The sequence below is a fragment of the Lissotriton helveticus genome, chromosome 9, assembly GCF_964261635.1.
Source record: "Lissotriton helveticus chromosome 9, aLisHel1.1, whole genome shotgun sequence".
In the NCBI taxonomy this organism is placed as follows: domain Eukaryota; kingdom Metazoa; phylum Chordata; class Amphibia; order Caudata; family Salamandridae; genus Lissotriton; species Lissotriton helveticus.
Window position 1 is genome coordinate 877743149 of NC_136070.1, and position 24488 is coordinate 877767636.

General features: G+C 43.9%; 1 protein-coding gene across 1 annotated transcript in view; it reads right to left on the reverse strand.

Annotated features, from left to right (window-relative positions):
- Positions 1 to 24488, reverse strand: part of LOC144781946 (cytochrome P450 2G1-like) — a 552942-nt gene that overhangs the window by 219558 nt on the left and 308896 nt on the right. Inside the window, exon 4 of the mRNA XM_078661038.1 lies at positions 17279 to 17439. Coding sequence (XP_078517164.1) covers positions 17279 to 17439 — 161 coding nt within the window. The remainder of the gene's footprint in view (positions 1 to 17278; positions 17440 to 24488) is intronic.

Consider the following 24488-nt stretch of genomic DNA (forward strand, 5'->3'; position numbering starts at 1 on the left):
CTGCTGTGCATAGCAGGATGTATGGTGCAGTGTTGTGTATCTAGTCAGGCCTGGTTCTCAATCCCCAACACACAGCCAAGCCCTGGGTTGGTAGCATGCCCAGGCCTTATGCTCAACCCCTGGTGGGTTGTCTCTGCTTGCTGCTTATAGTCATCTGCTGTTTGCAGAAGGCAGATGGCTAAAGGCCGTGTGTCCAATCCCGGATATGGCACATGGCATTTGGCTGTGAGTAGTGTTGTCCACAGGCCTCAGCCCTGCACCCACGACCCTGAGGAAGCCCATCACCCTGCAGACAACCAACCAACATTTGATTATCTTTTTTCATTTTTCACAGGTACTGCGGTACTCCTGTTGTACCAGCACTTTCGATTCCAACCCATGAGGCTGTGGTAACTTGTATGCTTCCTCAAGGAAGATTGCATATTACTGTGGTACCATGGGGCGTGAGTGAGCTTGAGTGGCAGCTCTGCTCAAATCAAATGTCTGTTTGTCTGGCAGAATATCCATGAACTTATGAGAACTACCCTGGAATCTCTACTTGTTTTCTGCATAATATATGTGGCACTGTAAGCTTATTGTTTGGACTTATACAAGCTTCTCTTTTTTGTCTTGATCAAGCTCTGCTTCTCTGACCAGCTCTAAGAGGATACAGAAACAAATGTCAGTAGCTGCTTTTTTATTCTAGGATGGCTTGGATGGTATTGTATCAAACCCTAGCTGTAATACAGCGCCTGGAATTGAAAAGCCTTTATAAATTATTTGGTTCAGCATAGATACCACTTGCTAATCCCATGCTTAAAGAAATTTCCAAAGAATGGTATAAGATGGGGCTTGGCTTGTTGTCAAGAGCAATGGACACTTGAAAGGACGTCTCTGTCAAGCCATCTCACACATCCGGCTGTAAATCTGTATAAATAGCCGAACACAGGGTGTGAGCAGGGTCCTAATGACCTGCTCGGTGCCTCGGTGCGAAATTTGCCCAAAAAGAGTGAAACGGACCTGCTGAGGAGGCCAGATATCGGGGAGTCTGCCAATGGTCAGAATCCCCGGGCTCACGTGTCAGAGCCAAGAGAAAGCTGACACACATAGAGGGAGGGGCCGGCGATAAAACCTCCTTGTGAGATGCTGTGGGACCTGACAGTGGCAAGGACAACAAACCGGACTATCCAGCACATGGCAAACCGGAAAGGGGCATGACACAGTAGAGGCGGAGGCCCACACAAGCCAACAGTGGCAAAAGGTCTAACGGACGAAGGCCATAGACAGAAGTGAGTCCAGATACTCACAGGAGGCTGATCCTCAAGCTGCCTGCCGATCGACGGAAACCCCGGATTCAGGCACCCGGTCCGGGACGGAGGGTGTGGAGGGACCAGAGGCAGAGCTCACTGGTGAGCTGCTGCCGGCCCAGCAGGTGGCAAAAGACATGTACCAAACCAACCCGGTTGAAGATGGAAAGACATGGGCCCAGCCAAAATAGATGAGGACTCCCCACTAATCAAACAGCCCCAGCATCAGCTGCATGCATGATTGCAAATGCTGGGACAAAGGCCCAACCGGTGAAAACCACAGAAAGTGGTAAGGAGGAGGCACATATACACAAAAGCGGAGTTGGGGCACACATAAATGGGGGTATGTAAAGGAAGAAGAAACCGTGGTAGAGTGGAACAGTGATGGCCTAAACCCCCACCCTACATTACAGGGACTGAGGGACATCTCTCCACTCGAGAACACTGCTACCTCCCCAAACAAGAAACACCAGCACAACACCAAAAGAGGGGCATCCGAATAATCGGATTTGGTCAAGAGCGCATACTGAAGGAGACAATTCTCCGGGTTACTGCTAAAGATAAGTCAATTGGACCACGGGAGCACATGGCCGAATTGTAGGCCAAGACTAGATGGAAGGAGAGAACGTCAGTAGCCTGGGTTCATACCCTTTAAAGGATCTATGAAATAGCGGGACTGCAGAGATGACGGGGAAAAGGTCCCTGAGCTCCCCAGTAGACAAAACTTGATAAATTGACTCTGCTATAGGACCAAATGACCAGTCATGGTGAAGCAGATGTGAGTGGACCTAGTACAGTAGTTTCTCACATAGTGACTCCAGAACCTACGCTGCAAGATGTTATGGCAGCCATTCAAGTAATTAAGACTGATCTTGCTGTAAAAATATACATGGTAACCACAAAAGTTTTACTGCTCAGAGCAGATCTCCGCAGCATGGGAAGCTGAGTGACTGAGGTGGAAGGACCAACGTCGGGCCTGCTGGCTGATATAAAGACCCTACAGAAACAGGTCAGTGAGCTGACAAAGGTGACAAGGGAGTTGGGAGCCAGGTTGGACAACCAAGAAGGGCACTCCCATCGCAATAATATCCACATATTTGGGGTGCCAGGGAGAGCAGAAAGACAAGCGGTGGACATCTTTGTTGAAGAACTCATAACAAAGATGCTCCAGCCCAGGGTCCTATCCAAATATTTCTCTATGGAGCATGCCCACAGAGTCTCAGGTATGAAGCCAAGGCTGGGGGCCCGCTGTGACCCATAATTGTGTGACTGTTCAACTATAGCGATCGCAATTTTGTCCCCCCAGGTAGCTCGAAGTGCCCCACCACTGAAATACGAGAACGCACTTGTAACCTTCTACCCGAACTTTACACTGAAAGTACAACAAAAGTGACGGAGCTTCCTTGAAGTGAAAAAGACCCTACACATGCAGGAAATCAAGTACTCCCTGCTCTTCCCTGTGATCCTTAGATTGGTGGCTGAGGGCTAGGTATGGTGCATGACAACTCCTGTGGAGGCATGGTACTGATTGGACAGTTGGAGGACAGCAAGGAAATCAAGACCAAAACAACTTCGGATGTCGCAGAGATGGATTCAGTCACAGAACGTGAAGACGGACTTCTGCTCAAAACTGGGCATTCTCCACAAAGAAGGGAATGAAGAGCCTGAGCAAAACTCTAATGTGACAACTGATACCGGGCTGGCTGCTGAACAGTTCGGAACTGAGAAGAAGGAGTGGGACTTTCCAATGGCCTAACAGAGTAGAAATAATACGCAGCTAAGATTTATGTTTCTTGTGTTTCAATATACTTAATTCTATGTCATTGACTTTGCCTTGACACATGTCAGCATTGCACCTACATAATCTATGTTTAGGGGCTTGGGGATGGCTGGTGGACTCTCCAGCGACTAAGCCAACCCAAATTTGGGCATGATATAATGGGACCACAGGCACTCTGCAAATTGGGGTTGTGGGTGATTTTGAACCCACGGTGCAGGGTAGCAGGAAGGGGTGAGTATTGTTTGAGGGATTGGATCAGCCACCAAAGAGATGGCACAGTTCAAAAGTTATATCAGTTGATAGCCTGTCAGGGAAAGGGGGTACGAGGCATTCCAAAGGGATACAGGGAGGGAGACAGACCCCCCAGCAATGCAAGACAGAATACATTTAGCCTGGGTAACCAACTACACAACCATTTTAGACAAAAGGATAGGCAGAGAAATTACGAGTATCCCCCACATAAAGGCAAATATAAGAACCATAACCTGTAATGTTAAAAGCCTGGGCCACAAAATCAAATGCACAGAGTTACTACAATATCCTCGTAGGCAAAAACCTGCTATAGTATTGATACAGGAAACACATCTTAAGGGCAAGAAATTCAAGGCACTAGATAGATATGGATAAAAAACTTGTAGCACATGCAGGATTCTGTTCAGGATCTATGGTCCGGATGACACTCCTCTTTATACCTGGTAAAATCTGATGTGGCCAGATGTGTAGATATGTGACCATAACAGGAAGATGGGAGGACAAAGTCTTAAATATATGCTCAGTGTTTGTACAACCATGGCTACACGTGGATACTACACGGGTAGTAAGCGCACTATTGCAGGACCTTCCGGTGGGAATATTAATCATGAGGGGGGACATGAATGCAACGATGGACCCGACTAGGGACCAGATTACGACCTCAGATAGGGAAAGGGGGCTGATCCACTACGAGACTTTGCAGAGGCACTCAGCCTTGTTGATCTATGGAGAGAGCACAACCGAGGAGTCAGACAGTATACATTCTTTTTTTTTTTTTATTGAGAATTCATTACTGGTACAAAAAAAAACATTTCATACATTATTCCACCTGGTAAAGTTAAAAGGAGATACCATAAATACAATCAATAGACAATTATATACAGAGATAATGTTCTGTCTTCAATAAAAACCATTAAAGTTCTTAAAATACATTATACACATACAAATATATAAATATACTAGCCTATATTTACAATCGTACATCTCTCCAGATTTTTAAGGGCGCCCATATTTTTAACCTAAATTCCCATGTTTTTCTGCCCTTGAGTACATATAGTGTGGACTCAACGTTATGGATACCCAAAAGTCTGGTTAGCCATATTTGAAATGATGGGGCGGTATCGTCCTTCCAAACTGCTGAGATCAAGCACTTCAGCCTCTTTATTTCAATCCAATTTACTATTGATTCCAAGAATCATTAAGGTCGGGGATAGGCAGATCTTGAAGCCTAGCAGCCCCTCCCAAAATGTCTCAATCTCCCCTTTTATGATACTTAATTTTTCGCAGTGGTGGAACATATGCAGCAGATCCGCACGACCCTTCGAACATCTAGGGCATCTATTATCTTCTCTTTTACCCCAGTCAAACAGCTTGGAGGGTGTATAACAAAGATTAAATAATGTTTTAAAATGCTGTGCTTTCAGGTTAGAGGAGTGTAAAAACCTCCTTATCCAATTGTAGCGCTCTGTCTAGATCCACATCTGGATCAGCCAGTTTTATGGCCCAGGAGGCTTCATTTCTTCCATATCGTCCTGGGTCGCTGATATTAAAGCTTTATAGATAATTTTGATTCTACGCCCCCCTTTTAACACGTATTCCAGAGCATTACAGGGGCTGTCAGAAGGGATGCGGGGTCTTATAGATTTCAGCATTTGCATAATCTGGAGATATTTAAAACTTTAACTACTAGATATCCCATATTTCTGCTGGATCCCAGATATCCCCTACTGTCCGGATGCCCATCTGTTCCCAATATTTCCATGCACCATCCCTGCTTAAGTTTGGGAAAAACCCTGACTTCCAAAGAGGTGTATACAAATACATTTTTGGAATTGATAACACCTTCTGTATTTTTCCCACACCTCCCAGGCACTGTCCGCTATCTTATATCTCATTTTCTTAAAATACTTACGCCCTGTTTTCCTTAACAAAATCCCCAACGCCTCCCTCCTCATTAAAAGCTCATATATGGAGGGGATAATTTTTACAGCTGTATGGATGATCTTGGGCAGAAGATTTACTTGTTGATGGATTAAATAAGACTGACATTTGTGTCAATAGACATGCCCAATGATAATACCTTATATTTGGAATACCCAACCCACCTGATTCCTGTGGGAGGGACATGAATTTTAAAGAGCGTCTAATCTTCCCGCATTGCCATAAAAACCTCATAAAGATATCTTCCATTGATTTTAACACTGTTTCATCTATTAAAAAGGGGATAGAACGGAACAGATACAGGATTTTAGGTAACATCGTCATTTTCAAGACATTGGACCTGCCGATAAGTGACAAATGAAGAGTGTCCATTCTTTTTATGTCTCGTTCGATTGTCTTTAACAGCAGGACAAAGTTATCCTTTATATTTAATTCTGTTGCTGCATTAATTGTCACTCCCAGATACATTGCGGCGTCCACATATCTATGATCTAATTTAACTATATTGTTTGTACATATTACCTGTGTTTTTCCCTCATTGAAGCGATATCCTGAATATCTGCCAAACTCCTTGGTGATTTCAACTAATGCATACGTAGCCGGACAGGTTCTACGAAGACTACTGCCAGGTCATCAGCGTAAGCTAAAATCTTGGTCTCAAAGTTGTTTAGTATCACCGGATTAATCTCCCCATTGCCTAGTATCTGTCCTATTAATGGATCTATAAACAAAGCAAACAGGATGGGAGAACAGGGGCATCCTTGACGTGTCCCTCTTGTTATATTGATCTTGCCCAAGCTTTCTCCCATCAACTGTACCTTAGCAACTGGATCCGAATACATTGCCTTAATAGTAGTTAAAACTCTTGGGCCAAACCCTCTACGCACCAGTATCCCCCACAAGTAGTCCCATCTAACGTGGTCAAAGGCTTTTTCAGCGTCGAGGAGGATCATGGCCACCCCCCGTCCCCCCCCCCCCGGCAGCATGGGCCTGAAACAAAGATATTGCTCGTTTTATATGATAATTTGTTCGACGGCCAGGGATAAACCCATGCTGCCAGGGGGAGACCAGACCGCCAATGACCCTCCCCAGATGCTTCGCCAAGATCTTAGCATAAAGTTTATTGTCCGCATTTATAAGCGATATCGGTCTGTAAGACCCTGGGTTTTCCTTAGGTTTCCCTTTCTTGTGGAAGACAACTAAGTTTGTCCTTCCACGTCACCGGTATATTCCCAGTACCCATAATTCCATTGAATAAATCCAGTAACAGTGGTGCCACCTCTTTAGACATACATTTATAAACCTCCAATGGGATGCTGTCCGGCCCCGCTGCCTTGCCAACAGCTAGCTCTTGCAATGCTTCTAGCACCTCATTGGCCGTTATATCCCTCTCCAGAATTTCCCTCTCTACTTCATCTAGTTTGGGTCCCTCATCCGGATATTCTCCCTGTGGGATCTCTCCATCCACCTCTTCCTGGTATAATGTCTGATAAAAACGTTTAAACACCTCAAGAATCTCCTGTGGTTCTACGAACTCCTGACCGTTCTCCTGGATACTCGTTATTATATTCTTAGTAATACCCTGTCTTATTCGGAGTACCAATTCTCTGCCTGCCTGTTCACCTGTTTAATACATTTTGCCTTTATAGGCTTGATATTCAGAAGCAGCTTTTACGGCCATTTGTTTATTTATCTCTGCTTTAACAGAGCTAATTCGTAGCTGGCTTGTTTTCCCGTCTCTCCCTTGTAGGATATCGCGGCCATGTTGTTCTTCCGCATCTACCAATCTGGCTAATAGCCTATCCCTGTCTCCCTGCACTTTTTTCTTAATCCATGCAGCATAACTAATTGTTTCCCCCCTTAGCTTTAAATGTATCCCAAACAGTATTTCGGGAAGCACTGTAGCGGTTCGCGTCAAAGAATTCTCTGGTCCATTTTCTCAGATGCTCAGCATATGCATTGTCTGCTAGCAATTTTCTGTCAAAGGTCCAGGCCCTTTGTTTTCTCGGTGTCTTTAGAAAATCGTAGCTCAAATACAAGGGACTGTGATCTGATAGGACATTTGGTAGCTTCCTAATACTAACTTTGCTCATTTCCGAAGATGAAATCAGGAAATAATCTAATTTTGTATATTTTTGATAGGGACAGGAGAAATAGGTATACCCTGGGTTACTCGATTCCTTATTTCCCCATACGTCCAACAGACCATGGGACTGCATCATAGAATGTAAGGCCCGAAAAACCCTTGGCTTCCGACCTGAATACAACTTTTTATTAGTAAGGTCGGCAGATATATTAAGATCTCCACAAACCACCAAAGGGGTGGGCCAGCTAGCAAGTTCTCTTTCTAATAACTCGAAGGCCTCGGGATCATCCTGGTTAGAGCCATATAATCCACAGATTGTTATACCCATACACATTTCGGCCAATGCCATCTCCCTAATGGGTCAGACTTAGACCGTTTGACTCCACCGAGCCCAGTTTTCCCTAAGATGACTACCCCTCTCACTGTTGAGGTCTGGGAAGAACAAGACAGAATATCAAAGCCTCCCAGGTTAAGCAGCTGTTTTTTCACCCGGGGAATATGTGTTTCTTGAAGACATAAAATGTCTATATATTCTGATTTAACAAACGCAGCCAGTTTCTGTCTCTTTTTCCAGTCTTTAAGCCCCCCTATATTAATTGAGCAAATACTAAGATTCACCATTATTGCTTTTGTGCATCTCCTTCACTATTTGTACCAACCGATGAATAAAAACAACATGTGATCCCGAATGAAACCCATACCCTACTCCCACAAGTGAAAAAAACATTTGTACCATATTTATTTATGTATTTATTTATTTTTCACATTTTTAAAGCGCACTGTTACCCGAAGGTGTCCTGGCGCTGAGTGATCACTAGTATGCGTGCGCTGAGGAATTAGTGTGTAAAGAGCCACGTCTTCAGGACTCTCCTGAATGACAGCAGGTCTGATGTCTGTCTGAGGCTCAATGGCAGCGCATTCCAGGCCTTCGCAGCACCCAGGGAGAAGCTCCTGCCCCCCCAGCGGGCTTTCCTGACTCTTGGGACTACAACCAACCCCTGCTCAGCCGACCTTAGTGATCTCAACGGCTTGTACCACTGGAAGAGCTGCATTATACATTGGGGGCCTAGGCCATGCAATGCCTTGAAGATCACACAGAGCGTTTTAAAGACTATTCTTTTACGAACTGGTAGCCAGTGTAGCTTCACCAGATCTTGTACTACCGATGCAAACTTGGGTTTACCCGTAATTAGTCGGGCTGCAGTGTTCTGCAAGATTTGCAGTTTGTTTATCAGCCCCTGTTGGGCATTCAGCAGCAGGCTGTTGCAGTAATCTAGTCGGGACATTACCAATCCTGTTACCACTGTCTTCCTGTGTTCATCCGCAAGAAACGGCAGGACTTTCTGAATGGTTTTTAGCACATAGTGGGTTGCAGAAGACAGCGCGTTAATTTGTGGCCTAAAGGACAGAGAGTCGTCCATTAGTACACCCAGGTTTTTGTCCTTCGCTACCGGTGAAGGGGGGGGGGGGCATTTCCTCTGGCCACTATCGTGGGGACCAGAAGTTATCTCTGGATCCAAATAGCAAAACTTCCGTCTTTGCTGAATTGAGCTTAAGGCAGTTTTCTGCCATCCAGTTGCTGACCTCTCTCATGCAACCTCTGAACCTATCTGCCGTGCTTTCTGTTTCACCCGGAAGCAGCGTCACCACAATCTGTGTGTCGTCTGCGTATGATGTAAGGTTAAATCCAAAGGATCTAATAACTGGTGCCAGGGTAGAAACGTACACGTTAAAAAGGGTCAGACTCAGGGAGGACCCCTGGGGAACTCCGCAGGGGAGCACAAATGGATCTGATTCAAAGTCCCCCAGGAACACTGTCTGGGTCCTGCTGGATAGGAAGGCCTGCAAGATCTTAAGTGCCTTTCCTCGAATCCCACAGGCCTCCAACCGGTCCACTAGTAACTTGTGGTGGACCGTGTCGAAGGCCGCGGACAAATCCAGCAGGATCAGGGCGGCTCTTCCACCTGCGTCCATCACTATTCTTATGTCTTCGGCTGACTTGATCAATGCCGATTCCGTGCTGTGCCCCGCCCGGAGTCCATGCTGAGATGGATCCAGGCAATCTCCTGTCCCCAGGAAGGTGCTCAGCTGCGTGTTTAGTATGCCCTCCATGATTTTGGCTGGGAGGGGTAACCTGGCGATCGCCCGATAGTTGTTCAGGTCGGTCAAGTCAAGGTTAGATTTTTTTAGAAGGGGCAGAATGGATGCTTGTTTCCACCGTGAGGGAAATTCCCTGCTATCCAGCATGATATTGAACAGTGGGGTAAGTCCTGCGGCAATGGTAGAGGGTGCTAATCTTGCAATAGTGGCTGGGCAGGGGTCATGAGGGGAGCCTGATTTTATCCTTTGTAGCCGGGATGCTACCTCCTCCTCACTGATTGGGGTGAAATTAGGTAATTTTTCCATTTTCCTATCAATCTCTGGGTTTACTTCTGGGGCATCAGTCCTGACTTGGTTGTCCAGGGAGTAGAAGATCTTTTCCACCTTTCCTAAGAAGAATTTGGCCAAGTTTCCACACAGTTGACGACTAGGGGGTATCTCCACCGGATTGGAGGCTGCCAGAGAGGACACTGTGCGAAATAGTTCCTTTGGGGAATTACTTGCTTCCTTGATGTGTTTGGTGAAAAACGCGCGTTTAGCCATTTGTATCATCTCTTTGTACACTCTCAACTCTGCATTGAGTAGTTTTTTGTCCGCCTCCCCATAGTTTTTCCGCCAGGATCTTTCCAGTTTTTTACAGTGAACTTTGTGGTCCCTGAGCTGTTCTGAAAACCAGGGGGCTGACGGGTTAGAGCGCGTGGAGTGATACATTTTTGGGGGTGCCAGTTGCATGCATGCTGCCTCCAGCCAACTCGTGTAGGCTGTGGCCGCCTCCTCCACATTTCCTAGGGGGGGCGTCATTGAGGTTCTCAGTAAGCCCTCAAGTGCCTCACCTTCTATGCTTTTCCATTTCCTGATCTTTCTGGGTGGAATTTTAACCTTACAAGGTCTAGAAGGGGTGGCTAGAGTAATTTTAAAGTTGACTGCGGCGTGGTGAGACCAGGAGACCGGCTGAACTGCCGTGACTTCTAGGTTGGGATGGTTGGAAAAAATACCATCTAGGGTGTGTCCTGCCCTGTGAGTCGGGCCACAGACCCTTTGCTTGAGTTCCACCCCATGCAGCAGTTCTATGAGGTCCTGAGTATCTGAGTCTAAAACGCACTCAAGATGAAAGTTAAAATCCCCTAGTAATGTAAAGGACTTTGCGCATACCACTTCTTCTAGCAGACTACTCAGAGCCATAAGAAATGGGGCTTTAGCCCCAGAGGGCCTATAGAGTAGACAGCCTCTGAGGGTTTGGTGGTCAGAAAGTATAAAATTAAAAACTAGCGCTTCGTCTAGGTCAGTTGCTCCAGGCTGGAAGGTCCCTCTGACTGATTTGTGATAGATAATAGCCAGTCCTCCGCCTCTCTTCCTTTCTCTATTCTGAATAAAGCAATTATAATCCGGGGGAGTGGCTTTAACGATATCTGGGCCCGAGGCTGCGTCTGTCCAGGATTCTGTTATAAATGCTATCATGGCTTTTGAATTCTGTATTAAATCCGCCAGTTCTATACTGTGTGTCACCAGGGATCTAGCGTTAAGTAAAAGACATTTCACTGTGGCGTGCTCTTTCCTCTCAGTGGTTTTGTGTGAAGCCATGGTGAGAGCGTTGGGTTGCCAGAGTAGATTGGGAAGGCCTGCTTACAGTTTACGCAGTAATGAGGATTGATCGACATGTCTTCCCCCATTTCCATAGTGATGCAACCTGTAGTGCTGACGTTGCCCCCTAACGCCCACAGGGTATTGCGATAAATTCTCTTTTTTTTTCTTTTTCCCCCCTTGCACACCCCCTTGTCACCCCTCCGACCATCCCTAGCCCACCCCCGTTCCCTCCCCCCTTCCCTTCCCCTCAGCTCCTCCCACCCTTGTGAAGCGCTCAGACCTTAGTCTGTGCTTGCGAAGTTTGCAGTGATAGCAGTTTGGGCAAAACACATAGATATTATACAACGCCCAGTGCCCCCTTGCTGCCCCCAACACAGTTTTTTAATTAAGCTTGATTCAAAGTATCAGAAAATAAGGAAAGAAAACCCATCTGAAAAAACACAAAAGAAATATCAGGTAGGAAGCAGAAGAGAAAAAAGAAAAATGGTCCCATTGACTCAAGAGAACCAATTTCTTAATTAATTTCCCTAACTTCCCAGGGAGGCCAGATACACTTGTGCTTTCACCTCTGAGGCGAAGTACTGAGTCCGACCTTCATTTATGATTTTAAGTTGCGCAGGATTGATCAGATAAACTTGAATGTGCTTATCCTGGAACGGTTTAATCAATTGTCTGAGTCTCCAGCGCCTCTCCACCGTTGTGTGGCAGTAATCCGGCCTGACAAAGAAAGTGACCCCCTCGCTGGATCTTCGTGACTCTGGTCTGGCCTTTTCAGCGATGGCCTGATGAAGAATGAAATTGCCCAAGAATATTAAGATGGCCCTTGGCTTGTCCCCTCTCCCTGCGCCAAAACGGAGTTTGAACGGAGTACGATGCGGCCTCTGGATTTCTGCCGACCAATTCCAGTCAGTGAGTTCTGGAAACGCCAGGTTAAATAGATTTATCATATATGCCCTGATATCCGATCCCTCCACCCCTTTGGGTATCCAGAGTACCCGCAGATTATTCCGTCTAAGCCTGTTTTCCATGTCTTCCAGCTTCCACTGGATGTCGATTACCTGGGCATTTTGGGACTCTACTTTAGTGGTGGCAGCAGCGGCCTCTGATTCTGTTGTCACAATTCTTTCTTCGAGGTTAGACACCCTGTCCCCCACTGTAGCACATGCCTTAGACAGCTTCCTGACCACGCCCTGCATCTTCCGCATTGCAGCTTGCGATTTGCGGCTATCCTGGCGTGTTTCCTCACGATGGGAGAGAATTGCCTGGTGGATGACATCCAGGAATGGTGTATGAGATGCTAGGCCCTCCGAGTTGGGGCTTCCCTGGAGTGGCATAGAGGCTGAGTGATCCCAGCTTAAGTCACGAGCCGGCTCCTGCCTATTTACTTGGGCGCTAGACCTCTTAGCTGTGTTAGGGGGATCCTGTTCCAGATCACTTTCCGAGTCAAAGTTACTCTCCCCCTGAGATGAGCTCCGGTCATCAGACCACTCCGCCTCTTCTGAAACCGAGTAAAAACAAGCACTGTTCTCTTTTCCTTTCCTTTGCCATCCATCAGAAACACGGGGGCCCAGACCTCCAAAATCTTCTTCTCCCTGGGTGCCACCTACAGCAGCTTGAGCCAGTCCCAATACTGCATGACCCACCTCAGCTTCGCTCTCTCCCTCCGCCATTGCTTCCTTGGAATTACTAGGTACTGTGTCTACATTACCCGGGGTGCCCAACGTACGGGTGCTGTTAATTCTCGTGCCTTCCCTCTCTCCAGCCAGGGAGACCTCTACTTGCTCTATTGATGAAGCTTTTTCCCCTGCGAAAGCCTGGGAACCCTCCTGAATATTAGCAATTTTTAACCCAGGAGCGCCCATACCTGGCACTTGTGCTGCACGTACCTCTGCCTCCTCCTGTGGTCGTGGCATGTTGTTGTCTTCAGTGACAGCAACTTTGATGATCGACCCTCCTTTACTCCTGGAAAACATCCCTGGAATTGAAGCAGGCAGAGGGCGTGTTTTTGCTGTAGCCTGCTTCCCCTTCCTTAGCGTCTCAACAGGGGGCATACGAAGTTTGCTCGGTGACGCATCCATTCTGGGTTCTTGTCCGGATTGCTCCGCTGTCGGGATCTTCTTCCGGGCTTCTGCCGCCAATACCGATTTCGCCTGAGGCACCAGCTGCGATCTTCGGTGCCATTCCGCCAGCCCTCCACTCTCTCCGCCTGCTCCTTCTGACATGCCTACCACGCCAGAGCCGGAGCCACCAAAACAGAGCGCCGCTCAACCCTTGCAGCTGCAGGAGTTCAGGTACAGGCGCTCGCGCAGCTCTCAATGCTACGAAAAACGAGCAGTAGGTGTTCAGTAGCATTAGGTTGTATTTTGTTTTCTTTTCTTTCCCGTTGTTGCCTTCAAAACGCCGATGTATGAGGCTTCAATAAACCATGCCCTTCTCGCTAGCACTGCAGAGCGACCACTACGCAGTTGTCATCTTGCTTCTCCCCCCCAGACAGTATACATTCTACTCCGCCCCACATGGGGAATACTCTTGCCTAGACTAGTTGATGACACAAGTAACTAATGCCCATTGGTTTAAAGGGGCGACACGCAGGGCGAGGGGAATATCAGCTTATTTGCCTGTAGAAATACAGTTGCAGGGGCCCACGGGGGACAATACCCTACTCCCCACATTAGATCCCTGGCTCTTCAGAGCAACCAGGTCATGGGTTAAGCTGAGGGAATGGACATACTACTATTTCCAAGACAGCTTAGGAACGGTAGGCTTGGCCTATGTACTGTGGGAAGCATCTAAGACAGTAATGAGGGGCTATGTACAGGGAATAGCTGGGGGAAAAAGTAAGTACAACAAAGTCAATATATCACCCTGGAAAAAATATTCTAAGACTGGAAAATAGTGCTCTGGGAAACAATGAGCTGCATGCACACATCAGACAGTAGATTCACATTAAACAAAAAGAGATGAGAGACATAGTAGAGGAAGTGGCCAAGACACAGGCCAGGGCAACCCAGAGGCGACTCAGGGGTTAGGCCAATAAGCTACTAGCATGGCTGGAAAAGAGACAAAGAAAGAAATTGGGTATTAAAGGTGCATAACCCACTAAAAGTGGTTAAAAGGACAGGAGATGAAATAGCCTCTGCATTCACAGATCATTACGAGACTCTGTATAAGTCCACCTCCACTAGGATGATGGAGGACAGCATGGAACTGCTTCGGGACCTACGCCTCCCAAGACTGTCCAGTGAAGAAAGAGAGGGGATGGATAAAGAACTTATGGAAGACATAGGAAGTGCCATTAGAGATTTACAGTTGAGTAAGGCGGCCAGACCCAACGGCATATCGGTAGAATTCTATAAAGGATTGGCCTCGAGAATAACCCTGCATATCTTAAACATGTATTGGGAGGCACTGGACCAAGTCAGATTGCCAGAAGCCCTGAGACTCACCACTATTGTGGTAATACTGAAACAGGGCAAGCCACCCACTGATTGTGGATCATTTCGCCCCATATCCTTACTGAACATGGAGACAAAGCTGCTGGCAAAACTCCTGGGGAATAAGCTTAGTACTGTCATTACATCTATAGTCCACCCATACCAATCCGAGTTTATGCCCCACAGGAGCACTAAACTGAACATGCTGTGATTGTAGGGAGTGATGCATATTATTAAGACAAACCCATTTGAAGATGCACTGCTCCTATCGCGAGATGCCTGCATGGCGTTTGACAACATTGAGTTGCCATACGTATTCGTAGTACTGGAAAGATTTGGATTTGGCCCCAAATTTTGTGACTGGTTATGACTCCTGTATGCAAACCCATTAGCTAGGGTTCGGGTGAATGGGATGACATCAGGGAGGGTCCAGATACACAAAGGCATGAGGCCGGGATGACCGCTTTCTCCTATGCTCTTTGCCCTAGTGCTTGAGCCCCTGGCGTCATGAGTCAGAATGGACCCACTCATCCAGGGAATTGGGGGAGGAACTGTATAGGAGGAAAAAATATTGCTGTATGTCGATGATATATATGGCTATATACCACCAACCCAAAGTCCTCGATTGGATGAATAATCCATTTATTCCAACTGTTTGGTAGTTATTCGGGATACATGATAATCTGGACAAAATCCCTCCTCTATGTGCTGGAGTAGTATTACTGGGCAGCACAATTAGTAACTATAAATTAACAGGTTTTTATGGGATGGGAGGAGCCATAATACAGAGTCGATGATCACTATGTGGGACAGAGACGTTATCTAGCTGCACTTTACTGTCAACTAACAAGAAACTCACTACCTCCACACACACAAATGACTGTAAGTGTATGGAGGGAAACAACTACTTTACTAGGCTGGAAAGAGAAGTTGACGGTATGAACACTGTTGTGGGACAGTGATTTACTATGAGAGGTGGGCCAGCTAAAGGAATTTTGTAAGTGGCAGGTCACAGGGATTAAATATGTAGGGGCTTTATGGAGGGGGCAAACACTGATTGATTTTGAGGACTTCTTAGAGGAGTATCAGATGACTGATTAAGAATTGCGGCTAAAACATGCCTTAAGGAGACACATCCCGGATAGAGAGCAATTAGTGGAGTATGCTCCACTTGAAGATAGAATACTTATCGACCCCATGTTAGAGAAAGCCAGTTCCCCTGTATATCAAATAAAATATGAACAACTCCCTAGGACCTCTAACGGCTCTCCGAGAAACTTGGACAGTTGATCTGGTGGCTCTTGAAGACGATGACTGGACAGAAGCGATACAGAGTCCATTAGAGGTTGCAATTAGAGCAAGATTTCACCTCACACAACTGAACATATTACACATATCTTACACCTCAAGGGCACTACTGTAGCGAATAGGACGAAGTGACACAGATCAGTGTGCAAGGGGTTGGGGGGATGTGGGAACCTTTATCCATACCCTGTGGTCATGAAATAAATAACAGGGGTCATTTAGGAAGTAGTAGACCAAGAGGTCACATTTGGGGTCCAATGGAAAGTTGTATGCATATATTCCAGTATATGGCTCATGATTGCAGACATAGTAGCCAAAAGAAGTCTACCGAGGGAGTGGGGAGCGAACCAACAGCCGAGTGTAGTGAAATAGAAGGAGGATTTCTACTGGTGCTGCACTGCTGAAAGAGTGGTGTTCAATGGCAGAGGGTGCCCGAGAAAGTGTGACAAAATATGAGGTAAGTGGACACAATACAGAGAGCTCTGAGATAACTTTATGAGTAATGGGCGGGGAGGAGAAGGGGGACTATTAGACACTGTACCTCACTGAAATGTAATGAAGAACAATTTCATTGATATATTTCTGCACTGTGACATGACAAGATACATAGATGTTAAGAATTATACTCTTTAGAAATCTGTATGGAAATGATCTGTTAACAAAAACACTGCCAGGCCCTTTGTTAGTTAACTCAATAAAAAGTTATTTTTTTAAAGAATGGCAAAAGAGTTGTTTAGTTTTCTAGCTTGATGAGGAGCATTGTCTTCATAAAACTTATATTTGGGTACTTACCAGGCCAATATTATGGTAATTTGGCAAAAGAGTTGTTTAGTTTTCTAGCTTGATGAGGAGCATTGTCTTCATAAAACTTATATTTGGGTACTTACCAGGCCAATATTATGGTAATTTAACATAAATTAAAAAATTAAAAACGGAATTTATAAAGGGTGAAATGGTGATATTGACACACAACACACTGTACACATTCAAAATACATCATAGAACATTGCATGTCCGAACAACACACACAAAATATACACACAATACAACTGTGGCTTATGTCGGGCTCAACAACATCTCACAGAACGGAGGACTTGAGCTGAGATCAGTGTGTGGGTTATAATCATGTGCTTCCACTTGCTTTATTAGTCAGGTATGTGTAATTTTGCCTTTTTTCTCCACTTTACATAAAAAAAGCAGACATATCTGCATAGACTATGCAGAGCTATATTTGGCAGACCATAACTAAAATGTGTCCATACAGTTTCTTGTAGTAAATTTATGGTCAGATTTTGAGTCATACATATCCCCATAATCCACCCACGTAATGGACTGGAGATACATACCCCTAATACTAGGTGTAAATCTCTCCATGAAGTTACTTAATTGCATTTAGCAGCTAAGCCTTAATTCTGCGTGTACAAGGATTCCCACACATAGATTGAATTTTGTGAATTGTGCTCAATGTGCTCCAATAGGGTTTGCACTTCTGTCTTATCTACATAGTTACCTGTCCCCAAATAGAGCTCAGAATGACAAGTCCATCAGACAAGGATTTCAGTACGTTCCGAAACTTCTCATCTTCATAGTCAAATCGGTCTCCCAAAATAATGGAAAAGATGACATTGGCAGCAGCAGGATGAAGACCAATTAAAGGCTCACAGAATTCCTCTAGCAAAGTGAAAAAGAAATATATAATTAGAATTGTGGCAGGTAATCCAGGACAGTCTTTTTCCAAATGTAACAGAGATTCTACTTCTGACTTACGTTTGCTTGCTAGGATATAAGGTAGTAATTATAATGCTCAAATATTAACTCACAAATTAAAGTTACCATACCTTAGTTTGCTCAAATGTTTCTATAAATAATATGTGAAGAGACAAGGGTGAGAATGCAACATGACGTACACATAAAAGGCTAGGAATATTAATCAAACATATACATGAAATTGTGCTATTAATTCGGATTCACTAACATGCGGGCGTACTACTAAGGTATTTACAAGGCAGAATATTATTTCAGTGTAATGAATACAGCTATATATCTCATTTTATTTCCCTCTTTTCAAGTATCCACATGCCCGCCGTGCATCCGCCAAAGGGAGGCGTCAACCAAAATGGAGGTGGCTACCTCCATATACCAAATGTACCTATGCCATACTTTATATTTTAAATAGGAGCCAAAACAACAAAGCTGCAAGGACAAACACAGGAGATGTGAATAGTAACATGCATAGTGCAATTACCATAATATAAATACAAAAATACTATTAATATGAAATCAATCATATCAAATTAAAAGAAAAGAAATGAAAAGAAAATCGCATTCAAATTCATTAGACTCTAACACAATGCAAGAAATGTACAACAATATTTTCATGGAAAGTTTTGACATAAATAACATCATAAAACGTTGTAGTCAATCAATGCTAAGTGGGAAACTATACATCCTCATTCAAAATACAGTGACTAAATCCCTTCTGGAAGCCATCTCACCAACCTTAATGGAGATGCCTATTCTGTAAATTTAGGAAAATACAATAAGTCTAAGGGTAAAGACATATTCAAGTACCCTCGGTTTTACTCTCTAGTTACATTATGTATCTCGACTCAAGGTCATGCAAATCTTTCACTCTATGGCCACCTCTACAATGTCTAGGTATGGCATTCATTACAAAATATTGTAATTATTTATTATCACTTGAGTAAACTCCCAAAAAGTGGCACCCCACAGAATATGTCTTGTCCTTATTTCTGATTGCCCTGATATGTTTCAAGATATGCCTGTATACTTGGTTGATGGAATTTCCTATGTATACCGTAGAGCAAGGGAAAGAAAGTATTGTTGTGTTTCGATTTAGATTCCGTATGCATTTCCCGATTCATGCCCTTATATAGGTTCAATTCACATTGTCCTTATATAGGCATAGAAATCCAGTCCTTATTTAGGCATAGTCCATGCTACCCAAATACAGGTATGGCTACTTACATCCGATCATCTACGTCACAACGAATTCTTGGAAAACTAGACTCTTAAGCCATTGGGACTTTCCCCTTGCTTGAATATTGATTTCTCCAAGAACTCATTTATTATGCATGAACATCTATTCCTTAGGGGTTCATTCATGACGTTCATATGCCCAACTTTTACGTCAATACTGGCAATCCTAAACACCTTCAAGGTATAAATATACCTTCACTTGCTATGGCAAGGCACAGTGCGGTTCGACTACCTACATGCATGCAGCTCGCCACAGCAAGTCCCGAAGGAAGTCATCTTCCCAACTGACGCACTGACCAGACGCTGTCATCCTCCTCGCTGAGAATTCACCTCCAGTGTTTCTGACTCCCCTTGTGGGGTGTTAGAGAATTGAGTCCTAGGAAAGAGATACCAACTTCTCTCATTCTAAGGTATGGAGCTGATTAGAACGTAGAGAACCTTTTGGCAACTCTTGGCATAACTAAAGCAGACTAAGACAGCACCTACTTCTTCCCTCGTACTAGACTTAGGTTAGGTACACTGGGGTAGGATTATTTAGTAGCACCAGATGAGTATTTTTAGCCTGTGTTATTTGTGTATGTATTTTAACGAATATATTTCATAGCTACACAACATGCTATTACAGTATTATTTTATCTTACTGCTAACGCTGTACGTATTATACTTCGCATTCTGTCATACGATTGTATCAGTTCATATCTCTTGCATGAGAAAGAGGACTGTTCAATAAACCATTTTTATTGAAACGCCCGTCTCTCTATTTCTGTGAAAACTCTGTAGAAATGAAGCATGCACGATTGACTGAGTGAAACGGTTATCTATTGTTTCCACGACTCTGAAGATATTGTTCTGACTCTAAGGGAAACAAAGTTGTCATGTTTATGCGGTTGTCAGAGACTAATCCCTTCTTGTTCATTCCAGAAAGTTTCTAGTGACCTCTGAGTTAGCCGGCACACACAAGTAATGAACCCGTTTAGTGCAGAGCAAAATCCCCCCGCTGTGGGCGTTCCATTGCGTGGGTGGGGTCGCGTCGGCCAACGGACGTGCACAGCACTACTGAGGTAGTGCTTGTGACGGCCGTTGACCGACGGCAGCAACTAAAGGGTTACGTTTAATGTACTCGATAGAGACCTCAGTCCTATGTCAAATCTATAGTGTATATTATTCCAATGCGCAGAGCCTATTTGGGATATAGGAACTACACTACATGGCACACAACGGTTTGGTAAGGCACTAATTTAACGCTAGATACTGAAGTAACTCTGTCATGCTTTTCTCAGAGACCCCTACTCATAATACTCCAATAGACGTCTGGAGTGGCTAGGGATAATATCCCACATAGTTGAGGAGGATGAAAATCCTATGTATTAGATTTTTGGTTTGTTCAACGTTGAAGGATACAGTGTTCCAAAATATTGTGCTCCTTATCTTTGTTCCCTTGAATCTTGCTCTGCAATTTTTCATTCAACAAAATGTCCCTAAACGGTGATAATAACACCAAAACCAGTGGAGCTACAGGTGACAACGCCGTACAAGCTTTAAATCATACAGGCTTTTCTATAACCAATGAGAATGCTATAAGCATTCCTGCAAATTTAAGGAGAGTTATCACTCTAAAACCTAAAAAACATGGCGTAACACCAAGAGGATGTAGAGCAGTTTTTGTGATAGAGGCACATGAATATCACCAGACAGAGGTATTCGATTCATGGATAGTATTCCCAGAATCAAAACCAGTAACTAAAATGTTTCACTTCTACAAAGAAGATGATCCACCAGAGGAATATATTCCTTGTGGGAATATTGAAATTCCACTCACATACCAGGAGCATGAGCTCGGATATTGAAATTCCACTCGAATACCAGGAGCATGAGCTCTGGTTTAAAGGCACCCTAAAACATTCAAATCACATTACCAGGCTCGGTCCACTAGGTAGACTAGGAGCAACATGGCCGATTTTAGCCGGCTATACAACTCATCCTGACATTGAAGAAATGTCAGATATAGAATTACTTACTCAATTCAAAGAGTTAATCAGAATTTATAGACAATTGGTTCAATATGTCATGCAGACTCTTACAGTCCAACCACCATTATTTATTCTACAACAAACCTCTCACCAGGAAGGGGAATACACTAAAAATCACACCACAGACTTTACACACAGTCAAGGGTAAACTACCCACAAAACATGAACAAATTCCGTTCTGGATAGCTCAAAAAATTACTCAAATCGAAGTGGTATTCCCTAATACTAGCCCGCATGAGAAACATAGAATTTTAACAATCTGTTTACCAATGGGGATCACACCACATCTGGAGGACTGCACCACTTGGGGTACAGTCTTCGCTGCTATCTACACTAAAACACATGGTGTTCCGTCTATGGCGGTAAGAACTGACGTCCTGAAACAGATTCAAAACGAATATGGGGCAGAGCCTGCTCTGAATTTAGGTATGAAGTTACTGAAAAATTTCAACCAGGTCGCATCAATAATAGTATCTGATATGAAAGGAGAAGCAGCATCAGTGTTGATCCGCAAGAAATTAAGGGAATTTGATGTAACAAAAAAACCACAAGAACTAGCCAGAATAATTAACAAATCCTATGAAGAATTAGGCAGAGGCAGTTTGGGTGGGAAACCAGTTAAAACACAACTGTCTGAAAGTCCTGAAAAGGTCTTTACTAACAACACTCCTACCTCTCATAAAAAGAAGTGGGAAAATAGCAAATAAACTACCAAAGAGAAGCGTTCTCATTCCCGAGGTAGGTCTCCTCAAAAGGAGCCCTCTGAAAGGAGGTAAAACCTCAGGAATAGGGATAATTTGAGAAACCTGACAGGTATCAAGATACTGATACACATTCCTCTCGTACCTTTCAGATATCATCACAGACATCCGAAACGAGAGGATGGTCAGAAAACAAAGAATAACGCCTAAAGTCCAAAGACGATCAACACGTTCAGAATAGCAAACAAAACCTCAATTCACCAAGAAGAAGGTAGCAGATCTAAAAATCAGACACGCCGAGGATCTTGAGGACACAACTCAAGAACGTAGAATGGGCTCAGACAATGTTGGACAGTGCAGCAGAAGTAACAATAGCTCGCCAGACCCTGAAGGGACTTCTGGAAACAGTGGACTTGAATGAGGACATTCAAGTTGAAACTGCAGACACCAGGGTTAGCTCTCCACATAGGTTATATGAAAAAACACTTTGGATGGAGGGAGACATACCAAGAAAAGTGAAAGCACTCTTTTGGGAGTGACTTTCAAAGGATTATGATATACTTCTGTCAGAACAGCACTGGCCACCAGAATTTGATAGTGAGTGTCCACATGACGAAGACATCATTATGCCAGCCTTCCCTAATTATGTTCCAGTACATTTAAAATATACTTATGCCTGTCGTCCAAGCCCCAGCATTATACAAAAGTCATGTAGTAAGGGATGAGGATTCACCTCACCATAACATCTAGTTAAAAAATCAACCAACTGCACAAAGGCAGTATCCAGTTAAGCAAGAAGCTAAAAAACAGGTCAGGGAGATCTTAGATCAACTTGAATATCAAGGGGTGATTGAAACTTGCACCTCATCAATGAACAATCCTTTGTTTCCTGTTTCCAAACCAGATAATACATGTTGTCTAGTTTTGGATTACAGACACTTAAACTCATGTTGTAAAACATTGGCGGTGCAAAATGCACACAGTGGAGCATTAATGAATAACATTGTGTGTAAAAAATATAAAACCACATTAGACATTTCAAATGGTTTCTTTTGTCAAAACATTGCACCTGAAAGCAGGTATTTGAACGCTTTCTCAATAATGGGGACACAGGGTCAATTCTGTCATCTCCCTCAAGGATTCAAGAATAGTCCTTGGTTATTCCAAGCAAGAGTAACAGAGTTACTACAAACTTATGATGACGAGGTATTGTCATATGTCGATGATTTCTATCTGACAGATGATGACCTGAACAGGCAATTGAACAGAGTGAACACCATTATACTAGAGTTTGCCTCTGAAGGGTGTAAATTCAATTTCAAGAAATCAAGGATTGCCCATCTCAACATCCTTTTTCTAGGATATGAACTTTCAAGTCAAAGCAAAAGTCTGGCAGCCAACTTTTTAGTAAAATGTGCGCTGCTCCAACCTCCAAAAATGCTGAAAAACTTACAGTTGATTCTAGGTTTCCTGAATTTTGGAAGAACGTACATTCAAAACTACTCAGAAAGGGTTAAACCACTCAACAAATTAATCAAACCTGATTTTAAAACAGTACATTGGACACAAAAACACACAGAAATTTTGCGTTCACTCCAAATAGACATGTAAGCAACTAAAAATGTACAAACACGCATAAACATACGCAACTTAGTGATCTGAAAAATTCTGGGTCAATGCGGATTCACCCACTTAACTTTTAATGAAGGTGAAAGAGTACCAATTGCATACAAATCGCATTTATATACACCAGCAGAAATTAAATTCACTTCTACAGAAAAAATTTTGACAGCACTTCAAACCGCTGTAGCAAAAGAAAGAGCCCTAGCACAGGGGAAACGCATTATGGTCCTAACACCTGTACCTGCCTTAGAGGCAGTGACAAAAGCGAGCATTCCGAATGCAAAAGCTTTACATCCGAGATGGATACAATGGGTTAATTCTCTTGCTGCAACTGATGTTAAATAACTTTTTGATCCTTATTTGAAAACACAAGTATTCCAGCAATACGAACAAGAATGTCCTCTGCCTACTGAAATTGTACCTCTAGAAGAGTATGAATGTATAATTTATACTGATGAATCAGCACAACCCACTACTGAAGGTAAACAAGCCTATAGTGCAGCATGCATGATCGTTAAAGGTCGTATGCACGATGGCAAATTCAGGCCTATGGTCACGAAAATGCAATCTCTAGGAGATTGTCCAGCTCTGCGAGCTGAACTACAAGCATTCATAATGGCACTTGAAAATATGGATTGCGAATTCCCCACACTCATACTGTGCAATTCCTTCTAATGTATTCAATCTTACAATGAATATTTACAGAACTGGCTCCAAACTGGTTCAAAGATGCAAAAGGTGGCACAATCAAGCATAAAACTTTTTGAGAACAAGTAGTTCAGTTGCAAAATGGGCTACAAAATACTCATGTGATACACACGCTGAGTCATCAACGTCATGGCGTTCATGTTGAAGGGAATTCATTGCGTGATAAAGCTGCAAAAGGGGCTGTGCAAACAACTTCCCTAGCTGCAATCACTTGTTCAAAAACGAGAATTGACAGTGAAAAAATGCTGGCTATCAATGCGACATGCAAAGGCTGCGGTGCAGCGTTACCTAAAGGGTTTCCACTCAAATACTCATATATAACTGATATAAACAATGTTCCGTTTGCGCAAATCCCAGGAGTGGGGGACAGGGTAATTCCAAACATGGAACATAGATTAGGAATTTTCAGCAGATGAAGGGCTCGCGGCTGCTCATGCAGATGTTTCCGCCACAGTATCATTATTAAAACAAAGGTACTGGTGGCCAGGTATTAGTAAACAGACCCGGAACTATGTTTTGGATTGTGAAATATGTCAAAAGATGAAAGTCTCTACTGTCAAACGTCCTGCACAGACGCCTCTGTTGATTTCAAATAAACCATTAGCGTGTGTTTACCTGTACCACTGTGGTCCGTTACAAAGGGATGGTAACTATAAGT